We start from the raw sequence: 23,068 nt of genomic DNA on the forward strand, positions 1-23,068 counted from the left end.
AGTGGTCTCCATTGATAAGTTTCAGTGTAGAATAAAGCCTAGGACATCAAAAAGAGGGTGTCTTTTTCGAATGACAAATGAGCTCAACAAACTGTTCTGCATATTAAAACTGAGCGAAATAACATCCATATTTACAAATTACGGAAATCCATAGTCAGAGAGGCATGAATGAAATGAGCATCATCCTCATCTAACCATATCAATGGATCAACCGTTCAACGTACAAAGTGCAATATTACAAGCCCAATTGTCCAAACCCAGAGTTTGCTTCAGTGTAATTGTCATACATATGGGAACAACAACAAAACAGAGACAGAAATAGCGTTGATGCAGATGTACAACGAGAGCATTCCATCCTAAAGTTTGATATCCATCATGCAGTTGAAACGTGAACAAATCCTTTTATGATAAATAAATCTCAAGATGGATAAACTTCCATATACACATGCTGTGGAGACTTTTCAGCAAAGATTGCCGAGTATGTGAATTGCCATTAAGAAGAGCCCTTAACAATCATGACTGGGCATTGAGCACGGTTACTGCAGTAATTGCTGACACTTCCCAAAAACATCCTGCTTAAATAGACAGAACAGTCAAATTATTCATTAAGATAGATTTATATAAGCAATGGCCAAATAACATATAATGAGGAACATAGTTCAAAACTGAAAGAATTCCAGGTATAAAACTGCAAATTTGGAATACTTAGTTACTGTTATGAGTTGCCCGGAAGATGCTAAAAACAGGGCTATAATTGCTCTTCCATCTTAAAAGCTTTGTCCAGGGATGGCCTAACCAACATTCACTCAAAGGAATTACAGTTCAAGCCATCCCGACACAATTTGGGCTGTTAATAAATGGTCATTTTCATAAAGTTGATGAACTTTAAGAGAAATATGTAAACAAGCTGACAACAGTTAAATAGAAACAAGAAAGGAAAGCCTACAAATGATTAATAAAACTCTCAATTTTAATGTTTCATCTAATAACTTGACTTTGCACACACTTTCACATGCACAGAAATGGGCCGTGCGGCCACAGTGACAGAGGAGAACAAAAAGATATAACAGAAGAGAATGCGCATTAATGACTTGAGCTCCCATTTACCACATCCACTAATCATGGCAGACAATTGCTGTAGTGATAACTTCCAGCTGGAAGCACTTATACAACTACTTTTTGTCTGATGAGTGGCCTTCCAATTGGCTCAATGCACCATTAACCTCTATATGCTGCTTTTCTAGTTTCATTGGCAGCTTAAGAACTGTACAGAGAAGCAATTTATAAATGGATGAAGCTAGAAACATCAAGTCTCGTTGTCGTAAGGCCAGAACAACAAACAAAAAGTGAAGGCCCTAAATAACGAAACTTTATATCCTAAGAAAATCCACCAAAAATACGACTTATGTCTTGGTTAATAGCTCAAAGAGGCTAGCCAAAGAGCTAGCTGCCTCAAATTGTCCCCAAATGACTCTAACTTCTGCAGGCATCATAAAAAAGGTGAAGGAACAGATTCTTCAAACTGAGAATAAAGAGCTATCCTTCCTCAAGCAACTAAAGCATCTTATAGATTACCCATGCAGCACAGAAAATAGAATTTTCTGGTTCATGAGATAGGGATACTATAAACACCACGAGTCAAGGTCTAGTAATGCATATGATCAAACCAAAGGATAATATAATTAGTGATGCAACAAGAAAAGTGGTCTAGTAACTTATTCTATGCGACTACCAGGAATATTGTAGTTTGTGACTTTCTATAACCAAAATCAATAAAATTTTAATCTCGTTCAGTAGAACCCCAAAAAAAAGGAACAAAGCAAAAAAATTAAAATATAAAAGAAGAAGAAGTTTCTTCACATTAGGTTGTTTGACTTGTTGGCCATAGGCTTTTGAGTATCATTATCCAAAGTAAATCATTAGCAGAAGCAAAATTAGCAGACATATTGTTCAGATATAACTATGCATCTTTCGTCAGATAGAAAAACAGCTTGCAATACTGAATTGCTTTCATTTAAGGGGAATGAATCCTTCACCTTGTTGTGTCAAGCCTAGCAGTCTAAGCAAGTTCATGAACAAAGCATGCTCAAGCATGTTCAAGATTGAAACGGGCTCATTTTTTAATGAACCAACCAAGTTTGAACTTTTTGGGTAATCTCTGTTGTTAGTCGTGCCAACAAGAGCTTCGTCCACAAAAGCTCACATAAATACCAAGAAGTTACTTTGTTTTAGCAAATTAGCATCTCCAAGAGACAAATCCAATAATAAATCAAAGGACCCCAGACCTTTGCAAGGTTATCAAGTAACAATTAGGAATCCAGGGGTGGACTCATGACTACTGCAGCAATTCCAGATAACTATACTATTGCCGAAATGAAGGGCAGTCGGGTCTATGGAAGCGTTCTGTGAAGCTGGATGCCTCTCCTCTCTTTTCATTCGAGTGGCTTCCGTTCCTCAACAACTTCACAAATTGATTTCTCAATGTAGAATTATAAGATTGGGAGAATTTACCTCTTAATGGGACCAAAAGCGCGTGACCCCATCACGAGCAAATCAGCATGCAACTCCTCAACAACTTCACAAATTTTCTCCTTTGGATCCCCAATAACTACCTTGGTTTCAACTTTCACCTATTTTCATTTCAAAAAAGGAAACAATCAACAAGTGCCATTGCCACGTTCGTTTTATTCTATTCTTTGAACTCTCCGGGTTCACATCCAAAGTAACACGAAAATTTTTTGTTAACTCTACCATGAAATTCCAATAAAGTCAAGAACTTTCTCACAATCCAAAACCAAGGCATGACTAAAATCACCTCACTGACCAAAAGTAGCAACAGTGAAGTAAACCAGGTTAAGAAAGAATAAAAGATACAAAATTTAACTTCATAATACAATGAAATTATCAGATGATCAACACACAAGCACACTGATGAGTGAGAAAAATTAAGGAAACACTAACATTTTTTTCAGAGCAAATCTGAAGAGCATGCTGAAAAATGGCGTGAGTAATCCGCTTTTGGTGAGCTTCAATGGCGGCGGTAAAAGCCGGCACCTGGAAATCACCTGCTAATAATAAATTAATCAATAAACAAAATCCAAACAGTTACTACTAAAACAAAAAAAAAACCAGGATCGCTAAATGAAAGAAGCTTTGAGTAGGCTTAACTAGGACCGCCGAAGGGGATGGGACCGGGATTAAGACCAGTGGCGATGGAGGGCGGCGATTGAACGTGCAGGACGACGAAGGATCCATCTTCGGATTTAAGCTTGACGTTATCCAGCGCCCATTTTAAACCGCTCATGCTCTCTTCGCTGCCATCAACGGCCACGATTACGCAACCCAGCTTCCCGCTCATCTCTTTGATTGTTTTGGGACTTTTCGATTGATTGGAAACTGGATATTGGCTTTGATTATTCAGGGGTTGTGCCTTTTTTGGGAGCTACTTTACCTACCTCTCTTTGCTGGCTGCTGCCTTCTCTCGAATTTTCATTTAGTCTTGATTGATGATTGCTTCCCTTGCTGTAAAAAGTTTAAAATTAAAAAAGGGTGGTTTTGATGGCTCTCCCTCCTTTTTTTTTTTTTTTACCCCACTTAATTTTTACCGCTGAAGATTACGCGCCAATTTGTGACAACGGTAGACGAGCGAGCCAGTAACGCTCTGGATGAGGTTGGGCCTGAAACTCGCGCCATGTACATCAGACGGACTTGCATCGCATGACAAATGCACATGCACGCAGGCCCGGCCCAAAGCGCAAATTCTTTCATTAGTGTTGAGTAGGGTAAATGACCAATGTCATCACTCAGAGTGACCCAAAAAAAATAATAATGATAATCTTTCATGTAGGAAATGGTGCAAATAGTCCCTCGCATGTAGCAAGTGTACTAATTTAACCTATAGTCTATTTATGATTGAATTTTCGAGCAAAAAACGCACGCCCAAATCGAGTGTTCGTGCTGTTCAAAATGAAAATCAAAATAGCATTTCGCTTTAAAAAGATCCTCCGCCACCAACTCTTCTTTCTCTCCTAACCTACCACCAACTTGCTTCACTCCTCCCCTCCTTCTCTTCCTCCCTCCATCTCCACTACCGCCAATCCACTCTCAATTCTTCGCTAAAGAGAAAGGAGAAGAGAGGGGCGATGGGGAAGGGTGGTTGGGAAGAGGGAGGGGTGGAAAGGGTGATAGAAGAAATAGGTTCTAGGACCAAATTAGTATTTTTGTTATATTGTGGTATTATTTTTTTATGGGATGGACCAACAAAAGGTTTCCCCAAAATGTGAATGACCATTTTGGTAATTTTCCCCTTTCAAGTAATATCATCAAATGTGTTGCAAATTTGCCCTTTAGTTGTGGCTTGCAAATTTCTTTAGGGACCAAACCAGCCTCAAAAAACTTACATGAAAGCGCTAAATTTCACAGTGTTCCTTTCTTTTCCCTTTAATTCTGCATCTAGAATGGCTTTCCTTTGGAAAACTCCCCGTGTGCAATTTGGCTTCAGCGGGCACGTTTGCTCAACTGCTTTCTTGTTTCACTTAGGCAAGGCATCACGGCAATCAGCTGCTTATATATGGCCTTCTGTCTTTGACTTTAAAAAAGAAAGATTTACTTCCCTATAATTTAATGGTGGAATCCTGCATCAGCTTTTTATTATTTTTTTATGATTCTGTGATCGCGATCGCATGCATGCTCTATCATTAATCTATCATCCTTTACTTCTTTTGGCTGAGATATGAAAAGTTCTGCTCCACCTCACTCTATTATTTTTTTTTTAACTTTAGCAGTATTATTTTTTTTTGCCTCCAATTCTTGGATTTGCATGCTTTGGCCGACTAATACTACTGATTCAATAATTGGTTTGTTTGGATTGTAAATTATTTGAGACATTTTTTTACTGTAACACTTTCTGTGATGCGATGATGTATGTGAGATAAAAAGGTGTATTAGAAATTGTAATGATGATGCAAGCAAATATATTTGGCCAAATAATCTGCTGTCCAATGTATATTTTACGTATCAATAATCAAGTTTCAATTAATCAGAACGTGAAAAAGATTTTCTGGCTTGATTAGGCTTAATCAGATGATGATGGTTCTGTGCCTAATCAAGCCAGAAAATCTTTTGTATTGAACTCTTGCGGAGTTCTTAGGTGTTGGTGAAAAGAACACATGCTTTATTAGGTTTCCCAAACGCTATACTTGATTTGGATTGTTACTGATAGTTTAATACTACTCACAGCATTTTTATTGAAATCTTAACTTGATTATTCTTCATGATCAGGTAACGGTCGGATTGACCAAATTAGCCAACCTATTAGTTAATCTTTTCATTAATCACTTGAAATCACTGCAGGATCATTTGTGGTATAATTAATATCCCCCGTACTCTTCTTTTTTATACAATCGCCTGTAAGCAATGTAATGTTATATTCTGATCCATCATGCTGATGATCGAAATCGAATTCATTCAAATTATTTTATAAAAAAAGAAAAAAAAAAAAGAACATCCCCCCCCCCCACCTCCCTCTACCTCATTAATTTTTTTTTAAAAAAAAGAGAAAAAAAAAAAAAAAAAAGAAAGGGTGTTGGTGTCATCAGAAGTTGATCAAGACTTGGAAGATCATGATGCTTTCACAGTCAGCCATGACCCATGAAGTCATGCTGCAAACTAAATGGACGTACCGCTTTGTTGACGAATCACATGGCCCTTAATGCTTGACCCACATAGACAAATTTGGAATTTAGAGCAAAAAATTCGTCAATTTCCACGGGCGTGCATGTTCCCGTTTCCATCCTTTTACCAGTCACGCATCTATTTATGAATGACTAAAGCAGAGAAAAATTGACTTAGCTGCCCCCCACCCACCTCGACGTCAAAATTTATGAACAGAAAACAAAGAAAACAAAAGTCAGGGCTTTCATGATCTCACGCAGGAAAAGAAGAAGAATACCATTTGCCTCGTTGATTGGTTAATACTCCAAGTCTCCAACTACAGAATCTTCCACGTTAACATGCAACGGTACCGCTATAAATAAAGGGATAATTTCAGAATTTCGACTATTTCACTTACCTCCCTTCAGGTTTTAAAAATTACACTGATCTCTTTTGAGGTTATTTATCTTGTACTATTTAGGTTCAATCGATAATTAAAAAGTGATATTAGAACAGATAAAATAATATGATTTTATTATTACCCATCATCTACTATATTATTTAATTAATTTAATACCAACCAACATATTAAAAAATGTATTAAAATCATAGGAATCAAATCACATGTAACATCAAAAAACAGTATATTATTTTATATTTTTCACTAAATACAAGATCCAAATTACATACCCATTATCAAACATGATCGCCAAAAAAATCAAAAAATTTGCAACCAAAATATTACGGAGAACAATCTTTAACATAAAAAAAAAAAAGTTCTTATCAACATATATTATGGTTAATTGCTGAGATTTTTGTGGTATTAAAGTTTGATTTTTGTAATATTTTGATTACAGGTTTTTTTCCTTATTTGTTATTGACCATGTTTGACAAATGAGTTTGTAACTGGAAAAAAAAAAAAAAAAAAGCAGTTGGGACCTTACATTGAGTGAAGCATATAGAATAACATACTACTGTTTTTGATGCCATGTGTGATTTATTCTCCGATTATAAAAAGCAAATTCTAGTATTTTCTTTAATGGTTTGACATGTATTAGATTAATAAAACAATTTAGTAGATAAGGAGCAACGATGGAACATATTATCTTCTCTATCATACTATCACGTTTTAATTGTTAATTAGACTTAAATGTTATAGCATAATAATTTTTAAAATTTGAAGGGAGACCAATGAAATTATAAAAAAAAATCTCAGGGGAAGTTTCTGAAATTATCCCATAAATCAAAGAGGAAGAAGGTATGGGGTTAGTGATGCATATTATTTTCGCATCCGGTGGCCCTTTTGATTGGATTTGTCATTCGTACAAACGCAGCCAATTTCCACCGTCCGATGCTTGGGATCCTGCCAAATTTGCACCTGCCATCCATCAGTCTCCTTCACATGGCAGGCATTCCTTCGGATTCCCTCCGTTTCCTTGGCATAATTATGGAAACCATGCACCAAGAATCTTATCACCTTCATTTGTCATCTACGCAATTAGTCCATAATACCTCTCATGCAACCACCTGTACGCTGCAAATCGTACCATAGGACTTGAATGGGACCATTCATGCTTTCTCGGGGTCTCAATCCGAATTCCATTTTTACATTCCATTAATGCCTACATGGCAATGCAACCTACAAAGTTCCTTCAAGAATTCAAAGTTGTCCCTTTTCTTGAAATACGTGCCCATCTTAAGCGCTATACGTACGTACTAGGTACTATATTCTATTGATTGTAACCTTTTTTTTTTTTTCTCCTTTGAGATGATGCGAGGCGAAAATATAGGTTCTATTTGAATTAGCTGTTTTTGAAAATATTTAATATATTATATGGATAGGATTTTTTTTAAATTATTATTATAATATTATATTTAAAAATTTTATTTTTAAAAAAAATAATCAATTCAAACGGAGCGGAGCAATAGAGCATTCCATTAAAACATCGCCAAAGACAAAAAATTGGTTCTCTAGCTCAAAATGAAATAAACCCTTCTATGGCTTTATTAGTTGTGGCTTTATTAGAGTTTTGGACGTAAGAGCAAAGGAAAAATCCACTTGAATTATCTTTAGTCGTTTAAGGAAAAATCCACTTGAATTATCTTTAGTCGTTTATTCTCGCTCTCTTATATTTTTGCAACTATAACAGGTGAGAATGATCAAAATCATCTCAAGTTACTATTTGATAGATTTTGGAGTTAGTTATATTATTATCAAAAAGTTTAAGAACATGTCAAAAGTAATAACAAATATACTTTCTACCTGTAAAATTAGGGATAAGTTTTTTCATATACTGTCGAAGTATAATTTTTTTTATATTAATAGATTTAAATTATGCTGTATGTGACATACATTTTAAAAAAAGTTTTTACACAAACAGGTTTTAATTATATTATACGTGGCATATATCCAAAATTAATAGCGTAAAAAAAAGCACTATACTATTATTGTATAAAAAGTTAACTCATAAAATCAAATTAAAAAGCAAAAACTAATTGATTTTGAAGTACACACTACTACTATTTTTAGAATGTGTTGCTAAACCCAAAAAATGTAGCAACAAAATTGCAAAAAAAAAAAAAGAAAAGAAAAAAATTGGGCCGTACGTAACCAGGAAACTGGTTCACGCGGACACGGTCGGTCCAGCAGCTCCGGTGAGAATATTTCGTTGAACCAAGTTTTCACGCCTCTCGAGTCGATACTCTGCAAAAAAGAAGGGGAAAAAACAAAACAAAAACAAAAACAAAAATTCCTTTCCTCCGCTCCAACTCCAACTCCAACCCTCCTCTTACTAACAGTTTTAATTTTCAACCTCTCCACTATTTCTATTATTCCGTTTTAGAAATTCTTCTATCTAACCTTCTCTTCCTCCAATTATAGAAATTCTATTTACTGCAATTTCCTTCTTCTTCATCTGTCTTAAAGAAAATAAAATCTCAAAACCCATAAATCTCGATCTCAAAAATTTCCGGGTGGGTCAGAATCTTCGTCACTCTTTCTCGGTCTCTCCCTTTTCCCTTTGCATTTCTCTTTCTCTTCTACTCTCCTCACCCAATCTATGCTTGCACCTTCTTTGGTACCTGTACCCAATTTTGGTAAAAATTTTTTTACGCGGCGGTTCTCGAAGATATCGCTGTCCATATTCAGCTCACCGGGTGATGACGCGATTTTGATTTGTTGTTGTGCAAGTGAAATAATCCTGATTTAATAATAATTTCTGCTCAATTGCAAGTGGGACTGGATGAGTGTGAAAGATTTAGGGTCTTCTGGATGTAAAGTTTTTGGTTTTGTTGCTGCTTTTTTCAATTTTAAGTTTTTTTTTTTTGGGTTTAAATGCTCCTGGGAGGGGATCTAGGGTTTTTAGCTAGAGTAGTAGTGGCGTTTTTTGTGGTGATTTTTGTTCCGGTTGTGGGTTTTGTTGTCCGCCTGAAATGGCGGAGGTCGGTGGCCAGGAGGGAGGAGATCAAGCGCCTTTTGGTTCTGGTTTCAGAGGAGACTGCAAGGGCTGAGCTTGAGGCTGAGGGGGACTTTGGCTATGGCTATGATGATGGGCATAATGGTTATGGCTACAGCAGCTCGTTGGCGGAAGTAGCTGCAGAAGAGCCCGTGCCGGAATCTGTGGCAGAAGTGGAGGGACCGGTGGAGGTTAATGTTGGGGCACAACCTCCTGCGGCAGCTGTTCAGGCGCCGCGGCGATTGCCGTACCAGTGTGAGGTGTGCAGTTCTCCGACCACCACACGGTGCGCGCGGTGTAAAGCAGTTCGTTACTGGTATGATGAGTACAAAAACCCCAAATGCTCTACGCGAAAGTTTTGTTCTTTTTTATTTTCCCCCTTCAATTGTGAGCTGATTTTGACTAAATGGACTGAAGCATTTTGTGTTTTCCTTTTTGTTTTAGTAATTGGTCTAAATTTGTGGCAGAATTTTGCCAACTCGATCTACCATTATTTGATCTTTCCTGTGGAGGTGTTAATTGTGAGTTAGGGGGAATGATTGGCAGGAAATGATATCTTTTTTCATGTTTTAGGCGACAAAGCAGAATGTAGTTTTTGGGAAATGGAGGATTAGATGTCATTATTTGTTCAGTAAGGGGTATGACTGTAGAAATTGGTTTAGCACCCTTAGAAAGTCTGAATATTGTCTGAATTGCAATTTGTGCGCTGTAGATTGTGTTTCTGATCAACTTAGTTTGTCGTTTAGAAGCATGAATTTCAATGGTTGTTGGGGATGGTGTTCTTTGCGCTTTGTAGCAATTGAGTGATGTAGTCATGATTGACAGTTTCACAATGCTGTTTGTTGAGTAATAATTCTTGGGTTTTAAAGAATTTGACATATTTGCTTGGGTAGAACGAATATTATTTTGAGTTTAGTTGTTAGATGTTGGTGTCACATGCAGATCTTTTTGAACTGAAAAATTGCACTACCGCACCAAATAGGGCCCTGCTGGCCTGATATCTTAGCTGCATGTAACACATCATGGCAGTCCTCATCATCTTTTTTTTTTTTTTGCCTTTGATGCTCACAAAGACTGCATCAAGCAAAATATTGTTCCATATCTCATGGAGATTCACTAGCATCTGCATCAAACTATTCTGCATCTGATAATGAGAGCTACCTTTTCCACACCCTTGTGGGTCTAATTGCAGACTACATTAAATTATTTTACATTAGGGAAGTTATCCATGATTGAAGTATGAAATCCAGGTTGTGGGACATTTTAACCGGTTCAGTAGGTCAGTTATTCATGACAATCAGAAGGTGCATTTTTGGGCAAAAATTCCTTCCATACATAAAGCAGCTGCTTCCAATTTTTTACACATTACCATTGAAGCATGCTTTGTTTCGGAACATTTACTTTTCTGGAAGCAATATTATACATTAGTAAACCATTGTGTGACGCATCGCATTCTTCTTGGATCAACTGACAATTTGTGGCTGCTATATTTGCTGCTTTGATAGTAATTTTTCTTCCTGAAACCAGTGAGGTTGCATATTGCGTATTTGGGCTTTGGACTTATTGCTTCATGAAAAGAATTGAATCACACTGTTGCCATGTAGAGTCGTATAATTGGCACTCAAAAATGGAAGATTCTCAAGGATGGCCTCATCTGGTACCTACGCCACTTTTGAATTTGAATGCTTTCATCATCTTGAAGGAAAATCTGTCTGAAATTGAGACGGACCTTGGTTTAGTGGGTAGGATTAAATCATTGACTTGGCAACTTTCTTCTGGACGTCGATTCACCTCACAACACATGCAGGTTGATTGGTGGCATGGCATCAGGATCCTTGATTGTTAACTGAAGCCGCTAAAATAAATTAACAAGCATACTAGAAATTAAATATATGCTTGGGGATTTAAAAAACATTCTGGAGATGCCTAGTGTGTCGATGGTTCTTTATTATATGACAGTTTTGCATATTTAGCATTGATTCAGACCTATTTTTGCATATTGCAGCTCCGGTAAATGTCAAATTATTCACTGGAGACAAGGTCACAAGGATGAATGTCAGCCATTTACATTTGATGACCAAAGCCATAAAATGGGTATCACTTCTCCTGTGAAGCTGAAGGCAAAACAGAACGAAATTCACAAGAATAGTTTTGAGACAGGAGTGAGATATCCTGCTAAGGCAGATGAAACATCTTCTGGAGAAGCTTCTGATTCCAGTCTTTCAAATTCATCAGATTGGGCAGAGAACGAAGTGGACATTTCTACTGATGAGAAAGAAAGAATTTCAAAATCGAAGTTGATTGCTCCAATGATAAGTGAAGTCTCTAGATTGACTTCAAGTGGATCCTCAATTGATGCATCTGCTAGTGCTGTGCATAATCAACGTACATCTCATGGTCATCAGCCTGTTCATTTCCCTGTTAAGACTGACGGTGATCATGCTAATGTGGGTCGAACTAAGCCTTCCCCAGAGCACTCCAATTTAGTCACTTCTGGGGTTAATTCTGAGCCCATTTCTGTTGATGTGGATACTCTTTGTGGATCATCAACATCATCAGCTTCAAGTGTTGATGGCTGCAGTGAATCTTCTTTCTCTGAGCCATCTACATCATCATCTGGCTTCTGGGATGGAACAATCAACCGTACTAGGTCTAGAATTGATGCTGTTGATGATACATCTCATTCTTGTGATGCTGCAGCACATGTTGACCTCTCAAGTTCGGAATTTTCTTCACCTTGTTCCTTTGAATCGCCGAGAAGTGTTCTTCCCCAGAAAGATATGACTGGGTTTTGTGATGAGAAAGCATTATCAGATGATCCTCATACTTCTCCGAGTGAAGAGAAGAAGCCAACAAATGGATCTTCATCACCAGTAAAACTGAATAAAGATGATTTGGCGTCATCAGCACTATGTTTGAAGAGACCTGAGCATGTTGATTTTCGTGATTTTAGTACAAGAAAGGTATTGAAGTCAAGAGATCCAGTAGACCATGCCATGAGTAAAGATGTCAAGGCTGGTAGTTTACCTTCCTTGAATTCTGAGAAGGTAAATTGTAAGGTTGCTGGCCAAAGCAGTATCCCCCAGGAATCAAAATCTGTGGAAGTAAAATCTTTTTCATCTAAAGCTTCTACTGAGCACTTGTCTCCAAACTACGGAACATATACAGTTCAAAATGTGAAATCTGTAAAAGCTGATAGTGCTCATGAGCTGCCTGCATGTGCTTCAAGTTGTTTTGATCATTCAGAGAATGCTCGGAATAGCTCAAAACCTTCAGTGTGGAAAGTTGTTGACGAAATCCGAGCTTCTAAACTAACGCGGCTCGCTCCTTTAGGTGGCATGGGCGAGAATGTTGGAAAATATTATAACAAGGTATCATCTCTTGCAGCAGATATTCCTGTCATACATTGTCTAGACTATGGCTCTAAAAGATAGAACTGACTACAAGTTTATATACAGGGTCTTTTTCCATACGATCTGTTTGTGAAGCTTTACAACTGGAACAAGGTTGAACTACTTCCTTGTGGACTCTTGAATTGTGGGAACAGGTAGGATGCAATGGACTCACCGTATACTAGATCTGCCAGAGTGTATGGTAGACGTATTATTTTAATTCACGTCTTTCGCATTAGTAAAATGCTTAAAATGCATGCTGTTTATTTGGGAGCAGTTTCTTTTCACAAAGAAATAGATATTGTTAAACTCAACAATTCTGATACTATCTAATTTCTTTTGGACTTTTCCTGCAGCTGCTATGCTAATGTTGTCCTGCAATGCCTGGCTTTCACCCCTCCTCTAACAGCTTATTTTCTGCAAGGACTACATTCCAGAGCATGTATGCCCTCTTGTTTAAGTTTTTATTAATTGACAATTACCTTACAGTTTGGAATGTTAGAATTCATTCTTTTTCTTGATTTTGTTTATGTACATAACTGAATTCTTGGTCATGTCTCCAGGCAAAAAAAGAGGCTGGTGCTTCACTTGTGAGTTTGAGAGTCTTGTTCTTAAGGCAAAGGATGGAAATTCTCCCATCTCTCCTAGCCGTATCATATCCCAATTGCAAAACATAGGGAGCAATCTTGGGAATGGAAGAGAAGAAGATGCACACGAATTTCTCAGGTAAGCTGGCTTTGGATTCCTGGAATGTGTTTGGAGTCAGCTTCACCTTTCTGACTTCGAATAGAAAACACTCTGCTGTGGGCTAATTATTGTACGTCATAGGTGTGCCATCGATACGATGCAATCTGGTTGTTTGAACGAAGCTGGAATAAGTGCTTCAGGTACTTTGGAAGAAACAACCCTCTTGGGGCTTACTTTTGGGGGCTACCTCAGATCCAAGGTAATCCATGGTCTTTTGGGAATGATAGGATTGAGAAATTTCTTCTTTGTTAAAGATCAAAAACCAATTTTGAGCTGGGAAATTGATTCTATAATTCCAGATCGAGTGCATGAGATGTGGAGGCAAATCTGAACGGCAGGAAAAAATTATGGATCTTACTGTTGAGATAGGAGGAGACATAGGAACCTTGGAAGAAGCTTTGCGACAGTTCACTCATACAGAGACATTAGATGGAGAAAACAAGTACCACTGCAGCAGGTTAGTTGGCAGATTTTGGCTTTAACTCAACTTTTTAGCAGAGAATGAAAACGGATGTTTCTTTTACATCATCTTTTGTCAACTAGATTAATAATTATTTGATTGAGATTGTCTTGAAAAATCTGAGAATAAGATTTATGTCCTTTTATGCACAGTGATGTTCTAATCCACCTGGCTTTTTCGAAATTCTTTACATCTTGTTGGATTTACATACTACTGAGCTGCTGTAGTCCAAGATCCTTGGTGGATCATCTAACCCCTCCTTATTTATATTCCATAGTTTTAACTGCATCCTGTTTCCTGTCTGTAGTCATGATCCTTCTGTGTCAAAGATTGCATGCAAATTGTCGTCATGAATTTGAAAAACTTCTATAATCCTGTTCATTCTGCCTATTATAATTTATAACACTAAGAGCTGTTGCTTCAATTTAGAAGAGTTGAACGTCTTAAACTTGTCATTTGGGAATACTGCTTTAACTGCATCCTGTTTCCAGCCTGAAATCATGATCCTTCTGTATCAAAGTTGCATGCAAATTGTACTCACGAATTTCAAAAACTTCTATTAACACTAAGTGCTGTTGCCTCAATTTAGAGAAGTTGAACATGTCTTAAACTTGTCATTCGGGAATGTTGAACATGTCATAAACATGTCTATTGTCTATTCCTATGTTCAATCATATTGATATGCAAATCGCTAAGTTTTGGTTCTTGTAATATTAAGTGTTGGATACTAAATTACACGCCGGACTGAAGGTCTCTTATTGTAATCAGATGTAAATCCTATGAGAAAGCCAAAAAGAAGCTCAGAGTGCTTGAGGCTCCTAACATTTTGACTATTGCATTGAAAAGATTTCAGGTATTTTGTTAGGAACTTTGATTATTATTTACAATAAAAATAAAAAAAGGACCAGGATTATCTCTGGTGTTTTCCTTTTCATAATGGTATGTGATGACATGTTATGCAGTCAGGTAAATTTGGGAAGCTCAATAAGACAATAAGGTTCCCTGAGATTCTCGATCTGGCTCCTTACATGAGTGGGACGAGTGACAAGTCCCCCATATATCGCCTTTATGGGGTCATTGTTCACTTGGATATCATGAATGCTGCATTTTCCGGTCACTATGTTTGTTATGTAAAAAACACTCAGAACAAGTGGTTCAAAATCGACGACAGCATGGTATGTTTTCAACCTTGAAATCTGTATAACATTTTATCCTTGTAGAGAACCTGTTTTATTGTTTATTCAGACTTGGGGTTCCAACAATCATCATCGTGGGTCTCTATGGCCTCGTGTCTTGTTATTTGTCTAACTAATGAATCTCATATGCGTGGTTTCATATTTGGGTTTTGAAGTCAAACTGTAGGAACTGCTTTGATTCTTTGTTTAATTTTGTTTTTTCTTGTGGCTTTGCTTGGTTAGTTACATGTTAGGTAACCTAGTTGAATAATATGAAGCTTGTTCTATTCATCTGTGATGGCAATCTTCGATGTGTTTTCTCAAGAGTTTGTGCCGATGTAAAACATCATTGATAGTAGGATGTAGGAAGTAGTCAGGCAATTAGATTTAAATCTTAGAAGCTTATGTTCGGTCAGATAGGTGTATGTAGGAGTGTGTGCTTTACCAAAGTTTGAGCAAATCTCTTGCTATCTGCATGCTGAGTCACATTATGTGCATCTCTGCAAAATTTGTTTGAAGCGTCTACTCTCTCTTTTTTTTTATAAAAAAAAAAAATTAAAATGAGTGATAAAGAATTAAACCCACATATTTTTATGATCTCATGTTACTGCAATTGAAGTATGCTTTGGCATCTGATATTTTTAGCATGTGTAAGCTCCTAGTTTTCAAAGTTGATGTCAAGATTGTCATGTTGGTAGGTAAACGCTGTGGAGCTCGAGAGGGTCTTGACAAAGGGGGCATACATGCTTCTTTATGCTAGGTAGAACATTCTGGATCTCCATTTTCAACTACGATTCCAGAATTGTTTCGAGATATTTTCTAACTGTATAAACCTCTTTTAGGTGCTCACCACGAGCTCCAAGATTAATAAGGAGCACATTGGTTCCTCGTGATCCAAGGAAATCAAGGCATCCAGATTCTAAGCCAAGATATCATCATGCCAGGGGTCCATGGGACATTCATGCGGATGATTCGTCAAATAATGAGACCAATGATGAACGCGCTTGTCCAAATTATTCGAGTTTCCAGCCATTCCGTACAATTTGGGAAGAGGACTCTTCAAGTGATAAATCGTCCTCTTTCTTCTCAGAAGTAAATTCTTGCAGTACGGACAGCAGTGCCAGGGATTCAATGTGTTCAGACGACCTTTTTGACCAGATGCTAGGAATAGGAGATATGGGGGTGTATTATGGTGGCAGTTCCTGGAGGAATGCCTCTGATTCTGAGACTTCATCTTCCTCGTCATCTCCATCTCCCTTGTACTCGAGGCATCCACTGCACGACTTGGAAGCTTATGCTTCTAAATATCCGGAGGAGACTGACGAATGCATTGATACTGCAGTACCAACTGTTGACGATAGGCCAAGGCTTCCTGGCCGCACTGAAGTTGAGGTCACAGGAGGCAGGGGAACCACGCTGTGTCCAGACTCAGGCAAGGAAAGCACTCCCTTTTTGTGTCCTGACTCGACTAAACGGTGTAGAAAGCTAGGTAGCAGTAGTTGTAGGGAAACCGGCTCCAGTAAATTAGGATGGATTAACTTTGAGAACTGGAAATCTAGTGTAACTTTTAGACGACCTACGAGGGAAAGATCAGATTGAATGAATATCTATCTGGTCGAGCGGAAATAAAAGAGGGTCGGAGGCTGGGGTTAGGGAGTGGCTGTATGTAGTAGCATCATACTCTCTCTGGTTGGCTGCGTTCAAGAAAGAGCCATCATTTTGTCGCTCTCTTCCCTTTTATATAATATATATGTATTTTTGCGGTCAAAAGTCCATCATTAGTATGTATATAGAGTGTAATGGCAAAGAGCATTCTGGACCTCCTGTCCGAGGATCCCTAGTTTTGGCAGAGAATGGTTTCTGCAATAAAAGGGAGAAGTATTTGTCCATTAGATGTTTCATCGTTGCTTTCTGCTTGTTGCTAACTGGGAAAGTCGTCATGCTATTGCAGTGAAATGGATAATGATACATCACCGTGCAGCTAAGAAGGGTCTTTGAGCAGCTAGTGATTTTGACCTCCTGCTTTACTTTACAATTTGGCTCAGGCAGGTGAAATGAATATGAACAAGCAAAACGGATCAAATGAAGTCAAAGGTGGAAAGCAGGAGCAGAGTATTGTATTGAATTGTTTAATGGGTTGGTCAGAGGCAAAGGTAATTGTGGAGAGATAGATGGGGAAAAGGACACATCACGTGAGGATATATGGTCCAGATGAAGACAAATCCAATTCCCATCCAACAACAACAACAACAACGCAAGAAGACCCACCAACCCTCCCTAACTGCAACCAAGCTGCCACCGATGGAATGGGCCGACAGAGACAACTAATCCAGCCCTTCACATGCCCCCCTTCCCCATCCTTCTCTTTCGTTATCCTCCTCCTCCTCCTCCTCCTCCTTCCTTCATTTCATCTCAACGTATATGCATCATTTACGTAACTTCAATAATCGCCATTTTTCTTTCTTCCAGAAAAAACAGATTGGCAAGGGATGCCCTGCATGCCACGCGTCCTTTTCATTTACTCGCTTACTTTGGCCCTATATAGCCTTTTTTTTTCTTCTTTCTCCCCTCCTCCAACCCTCATCTAGTCACCACCACCCCCCGGCAACACACAAAAAAAACTCCAAAAGAGAGATAAATAATAATAATTTGGACGCGTGTACGAGTAAAAAGAACAAGAGTTTTCTAATTCACTGAGAGGCTAATGCGGTTGGTTGCAGAGTACAAATAATAATAATAATAAATTTTAAGGAGTGTGTTTGGATACGAGATTATTTGAAATGTTAGTGCGAATAGTTACTCTAGTACTCTTGGTAACTTGATGCATACGAGAAAAAAAAAAAAAAAGACTGAGACGATTGAAAAGATAAAGCTGTGTGCTGCCATTCAAGTTAATAATTTACATTTTTTTTTTTGTAAATAATGCATATCTACGTCAGGGAGGACTAAGCTGGTGGTAGAGCTGCAAACGAATCGAGTCGAGTCGAGTTTTAACCTAATCGAGTCGAGTTTGACTTAATTTTATCGAACTCGAGCTCGATGAGCTGACCATTTGAAGCCCAAGCTCAAGCTCGAAAAAATAAAAATAATTATTTTATTTTTTTTAAAAATAAATAAAATAATATTTTTTAATAAATAATAAAATATTAAGGATATTTATATACTTTTACTATTAAAATAAAAAATAAAAAAAAATATATATATATATATATATACTCGAATTCACGAGCTAACGAGCTTAATATTTTGAGTTCGAGTTCGAGCTCGACTTTGATTCGATCGGCTCGAGCTCATTCGATTCGTTTGCACCACTAGCTTGTGGACTAGATGAAAATAGTTGCGAGTTACTATAGAATTATTTTTTTAAGACATTTTTTTTGTGTGTTCAAATTGGATGATAATAACAATTTTAAGACATTGGGGCGGTAAAACTTGGGAGCCCAGCCGCGCGTAGTTAAGTTAAATTCAAAGTGATTAGTACCATTAATTAATTGGTGATACTACTGTATAAAGTGATAATTAAGAGGAGAAAGGTGCAGAAAGATACGTGGAATCCATACACAAGGTTGGAATTATTCGGGGGGTCATTGCTCATTTAGTTGTCTTAATCAACCCCATCACATGGGTATTAGTACTTTAAATCTAAGATTAATCTTTGCCAGAGCGGCGACTAATTAGGTGTTAGCAGAAGTCAGAGATAAGAGGTGGAATGGACCTTTGACTAGACGGGAAGGAAAGAAGGGTGCAATTGCATTTGATTGATTACAAACTTTAGTGGCATACAACGTACCGAATACTCCTCACCTCAAATCATCAATCAAACCCACGGTTTTTGCAACTTGCAACCTGCATAATGGATTGTCTTCAACAATTCATTCTCCATTTTTTTTTCTTTTTTATTATTTAGAGAGTAGTAGACAAAGAAAAGAAACACCATCTCCCAGGTCCCCCAGCCCCAGTCCCCACCCTCTTAATGATCAGCATTGCATTACCAAACACACACACACACACACACCCCTCCCCCAAAACAAAAAAAAAAAACCAAAAGAAAAGGGATAATTTTAGAAGCCCGAGATTTCTGACAATTTCACCGAACTCCCATAAAGTTTAAAAAATTACATCTACCTCCCCTAATTTGATGGTTTTTACTTGGTCAAATTTTTAAATGAATACTCAAAAATGCTCTTGTGTAATGAGTTTTAATTTACTTTTTTATACAATTACAAGATTATTTAGTATAATTATAAGAAAAGGTGTCAAATTTTTCATTTCCATACTTCCAATTTAATAAACAACTATAATAATAATAATAATCTTATCACTATGATATAATACTTTTGATGGTATTTTATTATGGATTTAAATTTATAAGATAGAAAATAAAATGTTGAAATAATTCATTTAAAATTTATGAATTATTCGAGTAGTGGAATTACCATAATTTAGTAGTAGTTTTGGGTCATTTTCTTTTGATTTATTGTTAATTTTAATACCCAAAAATAGAAAATAAAGATCAACAAAAACATTGAATTGCATATAAAGTTAATTTATCAAAAAAATCACTAGTTCGACATTTGATTACAATAGAAACTAGAGGTAATAGTAGTAATTCTATAGTTTTATTGGCAAAAAAAAAAGAATAAGAAGGAAAAAGAATAAAAAATAATTTTAAAAGTCATTATAAATATAAACATATCAAACAAAAGATTTTCATTAAAATATTTAAGAGTAGTATTATTGTCATTTGAAATGATAAGGGAGGCATGCGTAATTTTTAAAATCTCAAGGGCGCTAAATAAAATTATTACAAACCTGAAGGGAGGTTTCTGAAATTATCCCAAAAGAGAGAGAGAGAAGAAGGAAGAACACCTTATAATGAGATTCAAAGCTAAGAGCCAAAGTGCATGGAAGTCAAGAACTGATCGATCCACCCCCTAAAGGCTAAAGTTTGTAGGTGGAAACTCCTTGGCGGGTCAAGGATTCCAATCTAGTCACACACTATTGTTTGTTAGTCAAATTGAGACTAATCAGAGCTTGGCACGACATCAAAGCTCGTCGTTAAGATAAAGTAGTTGCAATTTTTGAAATAACAAAAAATAATATGCTTCTTTTTCGTTCGCATCCTTTGTCTTCTGGCATGGCAAAAAGTGCAATTGATCGGTAATGAGCTCGAAAGAGCCCTCCTGGTCCAGCCAAACAAGAAAAAGAGTAACTTGAAGGAACAGCCGCCGCAATATGACTTGGGCTGTTTCTGTTCAAGTGTTGGATGAATCAACTCGTCATTATACTCATCAGCAAGAAAGAAAGGGTGTCAGGATATATATATATATATACATATATATCAAGGATAGGAGGGGCAGCAGTAGACTCTACTGTAGATGTTATGAAGATGAAAGAGATCCGCCGCAACGGCAAGTTCCAGACCAAGCGGGAAGCTCTGTCCGCCAAAACACCAGCACATCCAGGCAAAACATCGAAGTACCGCTTACTTGTGCCCAGTGCCCACCCACACATTCTTCCTTCAGAATATTTATTATTATTTGAAAAAAAAAATGTAGAATGGCATTTGTGTCATTCTGGAACTCAATATATTTTTAAGATATATTTATTTTAAGGATTAATCTTTACTACACACAGACAGTGTATACACTATACTGTCAGCAACATTGGATAAATAATAATTACAAAAAATTTTTAAATTTCAAATTCAACTCTTGCACGCATGGTCACGAATCAAACGGTGACAGTGCATGCACTGTCAATGAGTGTATATAATATGTACTCGTATTTTGATTCATCGTAAGAGATCCGAATTTGAATTTACCTTTTGAAATTCACGAGAATCTGAATCTAGTCTAGATCTGAGTGTTTGACTAAATTTGATGGGTTTGGATCTGAATTAAAGAAATTCAACTCAAAATTTATACATTGGCATGCCTGTCTTCAATCATCCATTTCAAATAAATTGATAGATATAAAGGCCAAAAAAAAAAAGAAAAAAAAAGTTGCCACTTAACGAGATTTCTCTCCGGCTTTTAAAAGAAAAGTAAAGGAGTGGTGTGTATTTCTCTGCCTTTCGGCGAACAGTGTAGAAAAGGCTTCCCTGTGAACAAGCCGTGCATCATGGAACTTGTGCTGCGGATTTTTAGCTTCGCTTCACTTTCTTATTGACAACATATCAGATCAGTAGATCCTTTGCCAATCATTACGTACTGAGGAAGATTTCGTCTTCTTTTCCCTATTTGGTTCATGCTGCTAATTCTTTTCACTTGCGCTTGTCTGCACCCTTCCCATTTTGGCATATATCTACTCCACATAACCAACTCTGTATTTTATTGATTTCGTATTAACTACTCCATTAAAAAATGATCACTTCGCAAAAAAAAAAAAAAAAAGGAGGTTAGAACTCTAAAGAATATAAACCAATCAAAGTTCAGATGTCTCGTGTGTAGAAGAAATGATTGCTAGCATTACTGAAAATCCCTGCTAATAATGAAGTCAAGGATGAACAATTTTCTCCCACCTACTACCAAAAACAATTAATTGCGAAGATAGAATCTTAAGATGAACAAGACATTTGAATATGGAGGCTGAATTTGTTTTTGTCATATATCAACTACGGCAAAAAGAAAGAAAAGGGGGTCGAGTCCAACTAGATTCTTAAGATTAATATGGACTAAATTACCGTCGAATGATCCAGATAAATGCTTCTCTAAATATTCACTGAATTTTAGAAAAAGCTATATATTACTGGCAATCAATTGATAGGAATAAGATTCGAACCTTAGGCGTTGCATCCCATAAAAAGCCTGCCAACAAACCAACACCCCGTTGGTTAAATACGGAGGTTGAATCACTAATCCCATTATGCCCATAAATCACCCCTCCTTTCAGTTCCATCTATTTTTTCTATTCTGCAGATACACCCGTAACCACCAGGGGTGTAAACAAATCGAACCGCTTTGCAAACGGTTCGATTCAAAGTCGAGATCAAACTCGAGTTCAAAATATTAAACTCGTTAGGCTCGCAAGTTCAAGTATATATATATATATATATATATATATATATATATATATTATTTTTTTATTTTAATAGTAAAATTACATAAATATCTGTAATATTTTATTATTTATTAAGAAAAAATATTATATTATTTATTTTTTTGAGCTCGAGTTTCAAAACTATCAGCTCGTCGAACTCGAACTCAAGTTCGAGTTCGATAAAATTAAATCAAAACTCCACTCAATTCAACTCGACTCGTTTGCAGCTCTACCCGTGATTCGTCTTTTTTTTTTTTTTTTTTTGTTTGTCAGCAGCGATACATTTGTATAAGCTATTCTATCCTAATCTAGGAGAGGGGGAGCTCAAGGAAACTGTGATTGGGGCTAGCGGGTATATGAATGGAAGAAGTCAGATGTTTTGAATCCTTCAGAGTCGGTCTATCATAAAGTCCAAACCGGACAGCTCCCACCAAAATGATCAAATACTGCAGCTTGAGTTTTCAGACCAGTATTTACTCCAACTTTTTGACTTTCTTTTGCCAAAATGGTCAAAGCCTTATATCTACCTAGACAAGGGCTTACTGGCTACTTACACTAGGCTTCGGTTCAGCCCCCCTGGCCCTGGGCAAGAAAGTGTCCTTCTCAAAATTGCGACTACAAAAAAGTCCAGAACAGAAGGAGATTGTCACCGTTCCAACGTAATTCTGGTTTTTGATGATACAAGTACTGGCCAAAAAGCGAAAGCTGAAGAAACCTAGCACTTGAAATATTTGACAACGTTTGCATACAGACTTAAAAAATCATAGCTTATTCGTCCAGAAAACATCATTCCTTTAACTTTTTCCTCCTGTCTATATATACATAGGCCTTTAAAAGTGTGCCGTACATTGCATGCATTAGTAGAAAATGCAATATCATCTCCTTCATTGTGTAACGTGTATGTGTACTGTATTCCCTGGATTTTGCATGAAGAAAATTTGAAAGTGGTACCGAAGAATAGGTGTCCTCAATTTGTCGTCTCCTTTCCTCCTCTAAATATGTGGGCCGGCTGCCTTTGCGGCTACCCAATTCATGGATAAGCGCACCTTTGTGTTCAATGCTGTGGCTGATAACGATGTCATATTCAGAAAGGTTTTTGGAGATAAATTTCAAACCGAAAAGAAAAGATTAAAAAAAAAGAGAGAA

The 23,068-nt window shown here is 37.0% G+C and overlaps 2 protein-coding genes across 2 annotated transcripts; one reads left to right on the top strand and one right to left on the bottom strand.

The window, feature by feature from the left end:
* Positions 1 to 78: 78 nt before the first annotated feature.
* LOC113714659 (universal stress protein PHOS34-like) lies at positions 79 to 3,526 on the bottom strand. Its single transcript, XM_027238639.2, has 4 exons — positions 3,169 to 3,526; positions 2,962 to 3,065; positions 2,512 to 2,630; positions 79 to 572 (listed from the first exon to the last, which is right to left on the bottom strand). Exons 1-4 carry the CDS (start codon positions 3,356 to 3,358, stop codon positions 494 to 496), a joined length of 492 nt encoding a protein of 163 aa, XP_027094440.1. The 5' UTR covers positions 3,359 to 3,526; the 3' UTR covers positions 79 to 493.
* Positions 3,527 to 8,345: 4,819 nt separating this feature from the next.
* On the top strand, positions 8,346 to 16,770 carry LOC113714413 (ubiquitin carboxyl-terminal hydrolase 16-like). The gene is made up of 11 exons (XM_072069835.1): positions 8,346 to 9,423; positions 11,113 to 12,478; positions 12,566 to 12,654; positions 12,856 to 12,941; positions 13,063 to 13,225; positions 13,328 to 13,445; positions 13,546 to 13,703; positions 14,475 to 14,559; positions 14,669 to 14,881; positions 15,580 to 15,641; positions 15,724 to 16,770. The coding sequence occupies exons 1-11, from the start codon at positions 8,987 to 8,989 to the stop codon at positions 16,478 to 16,480; spliced, it is 3,534 nt and encodes a 1,177-aa protein (XP_071925936.1). The 5' UTR covers positions 8,346 to 8,986; the 3' UTR covers positions 16,481 to 16,770.
* The last annotated feature ends 6,298 nt before the right edge of the window (positions 16,771 to 23,068 follow it).

This window comes from Coffea arabica, chromosome 10c (assembly GCF_036785885.1).
Source record: "Coffea arabica cultivar ET-39 chromosome 10c, Coffea Arabica ET-39 HiFi, whole genome shotgun sequence".
Classification (NCBI taxonomy): domain Eukaryota; kingdom Viridiplantae; phylum Streptophyta; class Magnoliopsida; order Gentianales; family Rubiaceae; genus Coffea; species Coffea arabica.

What these genes read in the sequence shown, in the direction of transcription:
- LOC113714659 (XM_027238639.2), bottom strand. Translation starts at nt 3,358, where the DNA reads ATGAGCGGGAAGCTGGGTTGCGTAATCGTGGCCGTTGATGGCAGCGAA. An exon ending in CATCCCCTTCGGCGGTCCTA is followed by an intron (nt 3,066 to 3,168) that starts GTTAAGCCTACT and finishes TATTATTAGCAG; the next exon opens with GTGATTTCCAGGTGCCGGCT. An exon ending in AGATTTGCTCTGAAAAAAAT is followed by an intron (nt 2,631 to 2,961) that starts GTTAGTGTTTCC and finishes AAATGAAAATAG; the next exon opens with GTGAAAGTTGAAACCAAGGT.
- LOC113714413 (XM_072069835.1), top strand. Translation starts at nt 8,987, where the DNA reads ATGCTCCTGGGAGGGGATCTAGGGTTTTTAGCTAGAGTAGTAGTGGCG. An exon ending in TTGGAAAATATTATAACAAG is followed by an intron (nt 12,479 to 12,565) that starts GTATCATCTCTT and finishes GTTTATATACAG; the next exon opens with GGTCTTTTTCCATACGATCT. An exon ending in AGGACTACATTCCAGAGCAT is followed by an intron (nt 12,942 to 13,062) that starts GTATGCCCTCTT and finishes TCATGTCTCCAG; the next exon opens with GCAAAAAAAGAGGCTGGTGC.